Genomic DNA, 14,392 nt, shown 5'->3' with positions numbered 1-14,392 from the left:
AAACTTCCAAACGAGGTCAATATTTTTTTTATATTCAACCCAAACTCACTATGTATACCTTGTTAGCACATATTATTCAATTAGAAATAAAATATTTCAGAACAAAATCTATGCCACAACTACAATTCATTACCGACTTTTGCTAGATTTTAAGATACATTCTTTAAGAATTTTAAATAACATTCTGTTGGAATTCATAGTTTACACCATTCAGACCCTGCATTCCTTGTGCAGCACAATTATTTATATTATACTAACATATATTTTTTTTTCAGATAACATCGCAACTAGCCACAAACTCAGCCTTTCGAAAGTGTTTTCACTCTATAATTTGGAATTCTAAGCTGGAACCACATGATTTTGAAAAGGAATGGAAATCTTGTTTAAATGAGTTTAACATTTCAAATAACAAGTGGTTGCAGAGATGTATGGGTTGCATAGACGTTGGGTACCTGCATTTTTCAAGGACATACCGATGTCTGGTCTTATGAGAACTACATCATTGTCGGAAGGCCAAAATTGGTCATTTCAGAACAATACCCTTACTGGTTCTTATCTTTTAATGTTTATGATGACATTTGAGGTTGTTATGGAACGACAAAGGCGTAATCAAGTTGTCAACGACTTTAATACTGCTACAACACTTCCTAGATTCATCACATCTAGTCCAATTGAAGCACATGCTTCAAAGGTTTAGACTCGTAAAATTTTTTATCAGGTGCAAAAAGAGATATCAGATTCTGATAACACTTGTTTCGAAATGATTGTTACTTCTAATAATTGTGTTGACAATATTATTGTTTTAGAGAAGCAAAAGAACATAACAACAAGGCAACCAACCATCAAGTCCTGTTGTTGATGACAAACTTGAGGAATACCATTACGATCATCTTACAGAGGATAACCAATACATCGTACGTTATTACTTTACCAATGCGTAATTATTTTTTTTAATCACACAACAATACTTTACTACTGAAAATCATATTTTTTCATACATATTCCAGGTTACACACTCAACAACAGATGGTTTATACAAATGTACCTGCATGCATTTTGAACATATCGGTATTTTGTGTTTTTAAGTTCTATAGTATTGAACAGATTCCTGAAGAATACATTATGAAACGGTGGCGTCGGGATGTTGTTCCAACATAATTGCTTAAAAGGCATTTTTCTAATTCTTTACTAGACTCTAACTCTGACATGACGGCTATTGAAATTTTTTCAAACATAGATCGTTGTGTTTCATTTTTAAGCCATGATGCATCGAAGTTAAAGTCATACCTTGAAGAGTTGAATAAGCTGAAGAAAAAATGTGTAGATGATTGTCCAGCCCCTGAGATGCCAGCAAGAGAAGCATTCTACAACCAGATTATAGGCGTATAATTAACTAATGATGCTCCCGATATTGACAACCCATCAGATATTCGTAATAAGGGAACAGGCAGTCATGTCAAGAGATTGAAATCAAAAAAATAAATGCTGCAAAAAGTTGGTTCGAAGCCTAAGCGAAAGTGTGCTTTATGTAAACAGATGGCTAACCATGATAAACGAAATTTTCCTCTTAAAAAACTTGTCTAAGTAGTATGCTTTATATGTAGTTTTTCTTTTAATATTATATTACATTAATACTTTTTTGTTTCATCTTTATTTATTTTACTGCTTACAAATTTCATTGTATTTAATAAAATTGTCATACATTGTTATACACTTTTGCATATTTTGTAACAATTCTTATCTACCATTAATGAGTATCCTAACATATAACAACATAACCTTCATACATTCTACCACGATTAATGTGAATCTTATCTGAAATTCAAAATTGAAACAAACAAGGAAAATCATAATGTTCATACATTCTACCACTTGCAAAACAGCACATATATTCTGTCAGAATATCTTGTAAACATAACATTTAGCAGTTTCCTTTTTTAATGGACAGGGCAAATATACACATATTATTCTTGAAAAACAAAACATACATGTGCATTACAAACCATCTTTCAACAACTCATTTTTGTTACACTTTACCATTTGTAACATAAGCTATTATATTCCTCCAGAACATTATGTACAGTCAAATCTAACAATTCTTACACATGACTATTTTGTATCCTATATGACATATCATTGAAACAATCATAGTAAATCATAATCTTCATACATTCTACCACTTATACTCAAACATATACATTCCATCAGAATATCATGTAATTATACTTAAAACATTTTACATATACCAAAACTGTCTACACTAACTTGCACCAAACTACCACAACAAATGCATATCGTAATGTATGATTTATAAACTAAACTTACCTGTACATTACAAACCATCTTCCAACACATTGCATATTTTGATAGCTTTCATATCCATATACACATTCCAACATCAATCAAGTAGTAACAGTTACCAAAAAATAAATTCTACTACAACAAACACCATTTACATTAACCTGTTTCTAAAAAACAAACAATTCTAGAACATAATAAAACACATCAACATTGTTCCCCAAGCAAATAAGTTAGACCAAAACAAATAATGTTACCAAAAGTCTTACACCACATAACAACCCTACCATGATAAACTGTTACCCCAAAACACACAATACTAGATCAAAATAAAAAAACATAGACTTAAACCAAACATACTACCAAGCATCTTTCAAAACCAACCATCCTAACATCATAACACTCCCATCTTAAAATCAACGCCTTCCATGTTTCTGCTTCTCCCTGAATTCCTTCACTTCATTCATCATAGCCAATATCTGCAATGGATCAAGCCTCTCATATGCTTCTGCATCTTTCTCCAACATACTTTTATGTTTGTTGTACTCTGATTTCATAAGCTTTGCCATGTATTTGATTCGTAGATTATTTAATGCAAGTAAACCAGTCTGTACTTTTCCCGTAAAACCGCAATCCCAACGCCCTTCATTTTCCCCCATATATGACTCCATATGCCTCATAAGATATACTCCACAGTCTGATCCTTCTTTCTCTACTTTCCATGTCATTTTCATTACGCGAGCTTTAATCTTGTTGAAAGCTGTTGACTTTTGGTAATTCTCTGTTTTCAAATAGTTTCCAAGAAACTTTTTCTGTGATACAAAATAATCATTTTACAATTCAATATTAAACTCATGTATTTTAAATCATTCAAAGAATAAAGCTTCAACATACCACATAAATATGTTTTATTCCATAGATTTCCTCAACAGAACCATTTTGGATCACATGGTCTATAATGTAGTATGTTGAAATCCTTAGATCAAAGCATATAAGATAATATTTGCTTTTATCAACTATTGGGAAGAAAACCTATTACATAACACATATTGGTCCAATAAGATAATATTGTATGTTATAGTTGTAATTGATAAAAAAACAAGGTTTAATTAATTCACCAGTCCAATATCCTTCAGCTTTTCCTGTTTTGGTAGACTTTTAAGGTGGAGTTTCAACATCGAATCAAATAATTTTTGAGTTCTTTCAGGTGACAATGATCCACCCAGTATCTCTTCTGCCTGTACAGATTAATAAACCAATCAATAAAACACATATTATTCAACTGGAACTAATTTTAATTTAAATACTTACCAAAAAATTTATGTCAAAGAATACTCTAGAAACTGATCCTACATCCCTGAGTTCCTCCATTCTGTTGAGTAATGATGACCAACAGTCAATGATTATCGCATGAATAAACGTGTTGCTTTTAAAATGATATGCGAATCCTTGATGCAACACATGCCCGCTACCAATGTTCCATATCTCTTCCCTGCTCGACAATTATAAAATGATCACTGTTATAACAACACATTTTAAAAGCAAATCACTAAATTGTATTATTGATGCAAAAACGAGTTGTATAACGACATTGCATCCTTCTTCACCTTGTCACTCATTCTAACAATCCTTTTAACAAAAGGTGATTTTCCATATACAGGTATCTTTTGATCTCTTTTCCCCCTTTTTCCATGGTCATCATCTTCCTCACATACCTCAACTGTTTCCATGATTTTCTTTCCTCTTTTTTTTCTCTTTTTTATAACTTTCCAACACAGCCTCATTCGTCATTTTAATTGTTGTTGCCAACACTTTAGGATTCTCCAAGAATTGTGAACAGGTTAGATTATCTATATTACCTACCTTATCCATTTGAGGTGTACTGAAACCTCCACCATCATCCTTCTTTTCCCCTTCAACTACCAATCCTCTAATTGACGAGAATTCTGCTTCTTTACCACCATCTACATCTCCTTTGTTACAATGATCATCAAAACTAGGATCCTTGTCCTTCATTCCTCCACTCTCTGCATTATTAACTTCTTTGAACAATTTTTGTTTTTTTCACACCACTCCTTCAAGCTCAAGCTGTCTGGGAATTTCTCAATTCCATGTTTTAGAGCTTTTTCAATATTCTTCTTTTCAGACAATATTACTCCATAACTATGCTTGATAACAGCCACATATGCCTGTAAGTTTTATATTAACATATCATGATTAATATTCTAAAAAAATTAATGTTCCAAATCGATCAATAACTATAAATCAAGTCATTCAATTTAAATCAGCCACATCTGCATTTATGTTTTATATTAAACCATCATTTTTTACAATTATGAAAGAAATATTGTTCTGAATTCTTAGTGAATTTATAGCTTACCTCCTCGTCACCATAATCCCTCATCATCCCGTCCAACATATCATCTTCATCAACCATTCCATCATCATCACCAATATCCTCAAAGTTTTCCGGTAACTGCCTACCAAACCCGCCAGCACTAATCTCCATCTTCTCTATTTTTGCAAGTAAAGAACCAGTAACATTTCTAACAAACGGTAACCTTTTCACTATCTTCAAACCTGTGAACTTCATTCTATATACATACACCAGCTACATAAAAAAGATTAAACTTCATTAAGTAATTAATTATACATATTACTGTCATAAAATAAAGTAAATATTTAATATACACAACAATATTACCGTCAAAACTAGTATAGGTCCACTATAATAGCATGTCTTATCATCTCTTCTCCACAGTTGTTTTCTGCTTACCAAACAATCTAGGATATACTTGCACTAATCAATTTTAGAGAAGTCATTTACCAAGACCAACTTATTCACAACATTAATTTGATTTGCACCACTCAAAGTTGATTCAGCAAATGTGTTAATGAAAAGGGTCAGGAAATTCAGCCTAAACATAAGACTGTCTTGCTTTGTGTTTTTGATCCTTTTCAGGTATTCTTCACCATTGAGCCTTTTTTTGTCGTATTTGCCTTTCCATTCTTGCAGAACTTCATTATCCTTATCACAACTACTCAACCTCAGAAAGTCTTCCCCCGCATTTGGTAAACCCAACATCTCATGCACTGTGTCTTTCGTAATTATTATGACCATATTTTCCAGAACTAGACGACTACTATCTGGATCATAGTGATCTAACAGATAGTAGTTAAGTAAACCCGGAGTAGTGTCTATGTCAATATGAAGAAGTGAATCAAATCCCATTGACACAATCCCATTTTTCTGTGAGGGTGGCATTACTTTCACAGCTGAACTTATCCTTCCAAGAGTCATCCTTGTTGCAAGTCTTCTATAACCTTCTGGATGGTCCTTGCTTATTTTTCTGACCTTCCCCTCCATTGTTTTGATTTCATCATTTTCATGTTCTACTTTTCCTTTCTTTCTTTTTGGACTTTTCTTTGAATGTGCATCTTGCACCACCTTTTTCCTTTCTACAACATCTTCCTTATCTTCCATATCCACACCAATATTAGTCTTTTCATTGTTTTTCTTTGACCCACTAATTCTCTCCATAAAAATCTCATTTAAACCTCTTGGTTTTTTCCTTTCACCACTTGCATCCGACGATTTCTTCTTGTCCTTAACAGGTGTATTTCTATCAGAACCCTTCCTTTTTAGACTTCTAACACTTGTGTTGTCAATTTGTATTGTGTCTTTCTTATCTTTGTTAAAATATGTTATATCACAAAAAACAATTACTAATCGTAAAATACAACTTCAATAGAATAATAAACTATATATTAGCCATATCAGAAACATATAGTTGAACTCATTAATTACATGCACTTATTATCTAACCTGTCTTACCACATTCAACATTGTTCTTTCCATGTTCTGATTTTGAAGTTTTTTTTTCCTCTGTTTCTTTGTTTTGCTTGATCCAACAATTTTCATATCATTTTGTCCACTTCCGCCACCTTCTGCTTCATTAATTAACAATTAATACATATTGGCTATCAACATTTTCTAAAATTATTGTTATTTTCCTTCATAAATCAAAAAAATTTAATCTACTTGTACGTTGAGTACTGATATTCTCTTTAACGGGTGTTGATCTGGTACGGTAGTTCTGTCTAACCTTTGTTTGGCTTGAAGTATCAACATTAATTGGGACTAGATCAGCTTCTGCAACAACTAATGATATGAATGATTAACGTTAGTTAATAATAGTTTTCAAAGTAACCAGCCATAGTTCATTACTTATAAAAACTAAAAGTATTATACAACTTTTCATTCTGTAAGGATGAAACACAAATTCAAAACATGTTTCTACAAGAATTAAAACCAAATATTTTAAAAAAAGTAATTCATTAAACTTCTCAGTAACAAAAACATACACATTTAGTTAATAGCAATCTTCCATATTAAACAGTCACATTCCAATCTGTATGACCCCAGTATACACTTACTTCTGTTACAATTAAGTAAGCATGTACACACATACCCTAACAATGATTCTATTAGAATTTTAATTTTTAGGACAACATTCTATTAGAATGCTAATAGAATGAACATAGACACACACAAATTTGTTACAATGACTATTTTACAATGATTCTACTAGAATTATAATTAGTAGGAGTAAATTCTATCAGAATGCTAATACGTATAATGTACAAAAACACAATTTTGTTACAGTGCTTCTGTTACAATTTTGCTTTTGTTCATTCTGTAAGAACGCGAAAAACATAAGTATAATTTTTATGTTAAAATTAAAACCACATCTTTACTACAATAACACTAAATCCTCACAGATCACAATAACAAACACAGAGAAACAAACACATATACAAAGACCCAATATTAATCCCAATATTAACATTAATTTTTAAAGATTGTGTGATACTTAGACTTATTTAACTACTACATCCCCTTCACATGTTACACATTCTTTACGAATTTAATACATTTAATTAAACTAATTATGTTAGAATTACATACACACCATACATACAACTAAACTGCAACATCAAAATAATAGGAATAAAACTACAAATTATAAAAACCAAAATACCAAATTAGTTAAACAATACAACATTATAATACTAGATTCTATCATAACATAAAGACCTTGAAAGATGTATGCATTTTTTTTAAAAATATCTCAAAATACTAGAAAAAATTTCGATAACAAAGAAAACATTAACACCCTAAATTACCACAACAACAACTACATTCACTCCGTTTTACATAGTTACTATTCTGGAAGAGTGCATTTCAATAACTAACCTTTTACTTCTTACAGAATATCATGTAGTCTGACTTACATCACAACCACAACAACATATCTCTAAACAAAATACAGGACAGAAACAACATCGATTCTCGCTGTTACAAAACACAACAAAATACACAATAACAAACACAATTTCTTCAAGAATCACATTACCAATATCTGTACTGTAAAAATTTTAATTTTGTGTAGAAAATCCCCAATTTCAGAAAACCCTAACGAAAAAATACTCCATTTTTACAGAATTTTGTTATTTGTTACTTAAACGAACTTAACAACCACATGCATCTACTTCATTTTTCAAAAATTCCAAAAGAATGTTCTGTACTCAAACAAATACCTTAAAAAAACTTAAAAAAAAAATACCTCTAGGCGGAGTAACGAAATCATCATCGTCTTCATCTAGATTCAAAACCGTTGCTTGTGTGTTCTTAAATTTCAATTTGAAAGAACTCGTCCTTGTATTTCTCATTCTACTGCAATTTCTTATTTTTTCGAATGATCACAGTGCACGTTCTTTGAACGATCTTCAATACTATAACACTTTATACTAAGAAAACAACACAATATACTGCTATTTTTGGTTGATTATAGAAGATTTTCATTGATTTCGTGTTCCAAAACAGAGGGTAGTGGAATCCGGAGTTATGCGTAGTTGTAGGGATTATGCAGGGGAAGTTATGAAAATGGAGCAGTTTCCTATTTTAATGGAGAGGGAAAATGTACACATATACCCATCCTGATCCATTTTCATTAAATGTGAAAACTTTTTCATTTATTTGAAATCTATTTTATGAAAATTATTTTCATTTAAATATTACATATTTCATTGGCCCACAATGATTAATACAATAACACAATAAATAGTGTTAACAAAATAACCTAAGCCTATATATATATATATATATATATATATATATATATATGTGTGTGTGTGTGTGTGTGTGTGTGTGTGTGTGAGAATTCTATAGATATTAGGTGTATATAATATCTATGTGGAATCTTGCGTCGAAATGTGATAAATTGGGCTAAAATATAAATTAAAAATAAAAGATTACTCTAGATAAATAATCTAAACAAAAATCGTGGTAGTCGAAAAAAGAAACACGTGAATATGAAGAATGCCTAAATCTGACTTCGTAAGAGGAAGTTATGATTTTTTTTGAAGTTTCAGCGTAGTAGTGTGCGACTCAGAAACCGAAATTGAAATCATCCGACTGTTAGGAAAAACAATTTAAATGTGAGTTGGAGATCTCATGAATACCTATCCATCGATATAAAGATAGTCGAAAACAAATATTGTATGAAAAAGTTATGATTTTTATACGAATTTTAATAGTCTAAGCCTATTAAAAATATAACTTTAAAAATAAATTGAGAATAGTCGAAGAAGTCTAAACGAAAGTTATAGTACTCGTTGATAGCTACGCGTACAAATAAAGAACGTAAAAAATGAAGATCGTATGAAGAAGATATGAATTAAAAAAAAAACATAAAAATTCTGCGCACCGTGACAGGAAGGCCTCTAACACACCACCTGATTTTTTGCCAAGCGTCACCACCTAGCGCAAGCCACATCACCTTCTTCCGACCAAGGGTACGACACACACACATATAAGATGTGTGGCATGCCTCCCCTTATATATATATATATATATATATATATATATATATATATATATATATATATATATATATATATATATATATATATATATATATATAAGTGTTTTGCAGCCATTTTCTGACAACCTTTGATCCAGAACTCTCTGGAGCCTCTTTTACCCATTATTCCCTTTACTCCCTCGTCCCCGACTACTTTAGTGAGGCCTTGCGACATCAGAGCATCAGAGAATTTGAAGCTATCAGGTCAAAGTACTGCCCGTGCAGTTACCAGAGTCATTAGACAACTCTATAACTATAAGTTAAGCTACATTTATTTTAATACAAGTGTAACTTATATTTATAATTATAATCATTATTATCAACCTACAAATAAGATTTTATCAGTGATTCTAAGTCCTTATACAAATTGATCTACTTATGGGAGTGATGTATAGGATGGATTTAGTGTTGTGTTTAAAGTGAGGTTTCCAAACAATATACTATATATACCAAATAGACCATACCTCCGATATGAACCTACCTGGTTATTCCTTATTTGGTAGATCTTGATGTAGACATTGAGATTATTGAGTAATCTTTACTATCATTATTATAGTAACAAGAAATATGAAAATAGACTAAGACTTATTGCTATATACATCTAGGTCTTTTTGAAAGGATTAAGTGTTAAGGTGATGCACCGCCCTAACCTCAAATCACATACTTTTGTCAGGTGAGTGCGTAGTTACTTTCGAGAGCATAATTTAATAAAAGTATATATTAAATGCTAATTGCATTAATTATATTATGTGTTATTTGTATAAAATAATTGTACTGCTTATTAAAGACTGTGTTGTAAATCATATTTTCCTTTAAGTTATGGTCTGGGTTAGTCATAGGCTTATAAATGGTACTTAGTTTCAAATAGGCCGAAAAAATGATAGGTTTCATTATGGGGTAGAGTGTGATATCAAAGCGGAGTGTAGTAGTCCTCCTCTTTTTGGATGACCATAAATGGTGGGTCCAGATTAGATAACTAGAAAGCATTTATGGGTCATCAACCATAGCAGATGATAACACTTAACTGTTCTAGGTGGTCTAGTGAATTACATTGCTAGTGTGGACTTATAACCCACATATGTAGGTAGAATGGGATATCATATATATCATTTACTTTGAACATTCATTGCCTTTATATGATTTACACTGGCCAATGACTACCCTAGCTGTGTAGTCAAGCAGTTGCTCAAACGATTCATCAGGTAATGTGATTCTTCTAGATGATCGTTGAATTAGGATTTATGAGAATCAATTGGGAAGGGTAGGTGGTCTTATATTATATCATATACACTTATAATGTTTGTATGTAGGAATGTTATTATATATTATCATTAGTATATTATGGTCTTGAAAACCATATGCATCTCACCATGTTTCGCAAACCTGACCAACTCAATTTATAAGAATCACATGTAGCAGAACTAAGACTACTGGAAACTAGTTAGGATGTTGAGTGAAATAAGAGATGTGTTTGTATTAGTATTTTAGGACCTTTTTATTTTTATGATGTAACCTATGTTTGGATATTAATGGTGACATCCAATATATTTTAATAAAATGAAATAACTTATGCCATCTTAATGTTTTAAATTGGGATTTTCCGCAGCACAACAACTCAAAGCGTAAAGAAATATTTTTAATTGATTATGAAAATAAGGGGATGTTATAGTTGGTATCAGAGCATTAGTTTAAGCGAACTAAGAATTTTGATAGATTTTTAGACTTAAACTTAGAAGCTAAGTATGAAAGGTGAGCTATGTGATAGAATGCATTATGATAGATGCCTGAAATTAGTATAGACAGAAGCACTAGTAAGCTTTAGAAAGATGCCTTAACTGCTATTATGTGCTAAGTGTATATATTATGTAAAATAATACTATTATAAAATACTCATATTCTATGGGTATAGAATGACATGATGATCTCGAGGAGCAGTAGAGTCGTCACTAAAGAAGGAGGTCTAGCAACTCAGAACGCCAGAGCAGGAACTGATCAATTTATGATTGATAAAGCACGATCGATGATGCAAGATCTGCTCGATCAATGAATGCTAGATGCAGAGAGCTAGTGGTCAACGAACCAATAGTCGTTGGGCGAGTAAACAATGGACCAGTTCCCTCTCATCCAACAATGGTTCAGGAAGGGAATGATGACTCGGAAAGTCATCAACGACCACTCCTTCCTCCAGAAGTCTCAGAGATCTGATGGAATGGCGAACCTAAAGGCTACTATAAGTATAAGGACTTCCTTAATTGCAAGCAGTCATCTCTTAGTGGGAAAGACGATATAATTGGAGTCATGGACTGGATTTCAGAAATGGAGCTAGATTTCTTCACATGCGGTTGCACTGGCAAGTTGCAAACCACCCACACTATAAGCAAATTCAAGGGTGTAGTGACCCATTGGGGAAAATGTTAAGCCCTAACAAGCCATTGCAATTGATGTGGGAAGAGTTATTGAACCACTTTAAGTGCAAATAATGCCCTGTAGACGACATGTTGAAGTTGGACAACCAAATCCTAACTTTGAAAAAGGGAAGCATGACAGTTGACGAGTACACCAATGCTTTTATTGACAAAATGAAGTTTGCTTTGCGTCTGGTGCATGACGAACTAACCAAGATTGATAGGTACTCCAAAGGATTGCCATGGGATTATGTTGTGCTAGTTAAACTGACCCCTACTTTTGAGGCAACTATCTGTGCCTCAAGGTTTGTATAGAACATGATTAAGAAGAGGACCGTTGATAGAGCTGAGGTTGCTGAGAAGAGAAAAGTTGATGGATTCTTGGGAAACAATAATAGTAATAAGAAGAAGTTTTCAAAGTCAAGAAAAACATATGGGAGAAACCAAGAAGGGAAGTGGTGTGACAAGTGCAAGAAGAAGCATTTTAGCGACTGTGTCGCCTGCTACAAATGCAAAAAGCCATAGAATATCTCTACAAACTTCCAAGTGAAAGGAAAGGTTTGCTTCACTTGCGGGGAAGAAGGGCACATGAAGGCTGAGTGTCCACATGTTGACAACCCAACCCCAATGATCTTTCCAGCAAAGCCCAAGGGTAGAAGCTACCAAATGACCCTTAATGAAGCTAAGGAAGAAACTGACGTTGCTTCGGGTACATTCCTAGTAAATCAAATTACTGCCAATATCTTATTTGATTCGAGAGCAGATTACTCCTTTATATCACATGAAATTGGTAGAAAGCTTAAATTATCACCACATATGCTAAGTACCCCCATTATGGTAGAAATAATCGGTGGTAGGAATGTAACTATTAAAAATAGGTTAAAGAACTTTAACTATTAACTTAAACGGGAACGAATTCCGTGAAAAGTTATTTCCCTTTGAGTTAAAAAAAATTCGACATAATTCTAGGCATGGATTGGTCGGTTGAAACCCTCGTAGAGATTTTATGCAGAAGGAAGATGGTGCGCATCAAACCTTGTGGGAGAGTGCTATTCGTCGTTTATGGAGATAAGAGTAGAGTAAAGTTTGGAATCATTACAATGATGAAGACCAACAAATGCCTAACCGAGGGATGTACAACATTCTTGGCATACGTAGTCGAAGTGAAGACGGAAAAGAATGCTATAACTGATATACCTATGATGCGTGAATATCTTGAGGTATTTCCAGATGAATTACCAGGATCACCACCAGAGAGACGGGTAGAATTCATAATCGACTTATTATCAGGAACGATGCCAATTATGAAAGCATAGTATTGTTTAGTGGCTATAGATATGAAAGATTTAATGACGTAACTCTAGGAATTATTGGACAAAGGTTTTATAAGACCTATTTCATCACCCTGGGGAGCTCCCATACTTTTTGTAAAGAAGAAGGATGGTACGATGAGAGTGTGCATTGATTATCGAGAGCTAAACAAGTCTAAGATAAATAATCGATAACCCCTATGTAGAATAGATGACTTATTCGATCAATTGCAACGAGCAACCCTCTTCTCCAATATTAATCTTAGGTTAGGCTATCATTATTTGAAGATAAGAGAGCAAGACATTGAAAAGACAGCCTTTAAAACAAGGATGGACACCATGAATTCCTTGTTATGTCCTTTGGACTAACAAATGCTCCCGCACCGTTCATGGATTTGATGCATCGAGTTTTAAACATTTTCTCGATAAGTCAATGATAGTTTTCATAGATGACATCTTGATTTACTCTAAGAACAATCAAGATCACAGTAAAAATCTCCAAGAAGTACTAGAAGTCTTGAAGAAGGAGAAGCAGTATTCAAAGTTCTACAAGTGCGACATTTGGATTCGAGAGATACACTTCTTGGGTCAAGTGGTTAGACAAAAGGGCATAATGGTTGACCCAAAAAAGATAAAAGCCGTTATGAATGGGAGATGCCAAAGAGTCCCATTGAAATACATAGTTTTCTTGGATTGGCAGGTTACTATTAGAGATTCATCCAAAATTTATCATCTATTGCGGCTCCACTGACAAGCCTGACCAAAAAGGGGGTTACCTATACTTGGAGCGAGAAGCAAGAAAAGGCTTTCGATGAATGAAAGAAGCGGTTATGTGAAGCACCATTCCTCGTCCTACCAGAAGGAACTGATGACTTTGCAGTGTTCAGCGATGCTTCTGGGGTTGGATTAGGATGTGTCCTTACCCGAAGAGCTAAATTAGTAGCTTATGCCTCGATACAATTGAATACCCACGAGCAAAACTATCCAAAACATAATCTAGAGCTTGCATCAGTGGTTGTTTTTCATAAAGATATGGAGACATTGTCTTTACGGAACCAAATGCAAACTATTTATAGATCATAAAATCACAAAAGGAATTAAATATGAGGCAGGGATGATGGTCAGAGCTATTGAAAGTCTACGATTGTAAGATACTTTACCACCCTGGTAAAGCAAATTTCAAAGTTGACGCCTTGAGTAGAAAGGTGAATGCAGAATGGAAAAGAGCTAGATTGTTGAAGATCGAGAAAATTTCAAAAATTATAGAAAATATCAAAGAAGCTCAGACTAGAGTTTTAGCTGAAGATGCAAAGAAGGAAGAACCTCTAGGCAAGACGTTAGTGTTCGAAGAGGACAATCAAGGGTTGAAGTTATTCAAACGTTATATTTAGGTGCCGAAGATGGGAAGAATACAAGATCTTCTCATGGAAGAATCTCATAAAACCATGCTTTC

The 14,392-nt window shown here is 33.0% G+C and overlaps 1 protein-coding gene across 1 annotated transcript; it reads left to right on the top strand.

The window, feature by feature from the left end:
* The first annotated feature begins 12,217 nt into the window (after positions 1-12,217).
* LOC145098649 (uncharacterized) lies at positions 12,218-12,945 on the top strand. Its single transcript, XM_079036268.1, has 2 exons — positions 12,218-12,482; positions 12,599-12,945. Exons 1-2 carry the CDS (start codon positions 12,218-12,220, stop codon positions 12,943-12,945), a joined length of 612 nt encoding a protein of 203 aa, XP_078892394.1.
* Positions 12,946-14,392: the final 1,447 nt, after the last annotated feature.

This window comes from Lactuca serriola, chromosome 4 (genome assembly GCF_051521515.1).
Source record: "Lactuca serriola cultivar US96UC23 chromosome 4, Lser_US96UC23_V15, whole genome shotgun sequence".
NCBI classification, from domain to species: Eukaryota; Viridiplantae; Streptophyta; class Magnoliopsida; order Asterales; family Asteraceae; genus Lactuca; species Lactuca serriola.
This window is presented reverse-complemented; position numbering and strand designations above follow the sequence as displayed.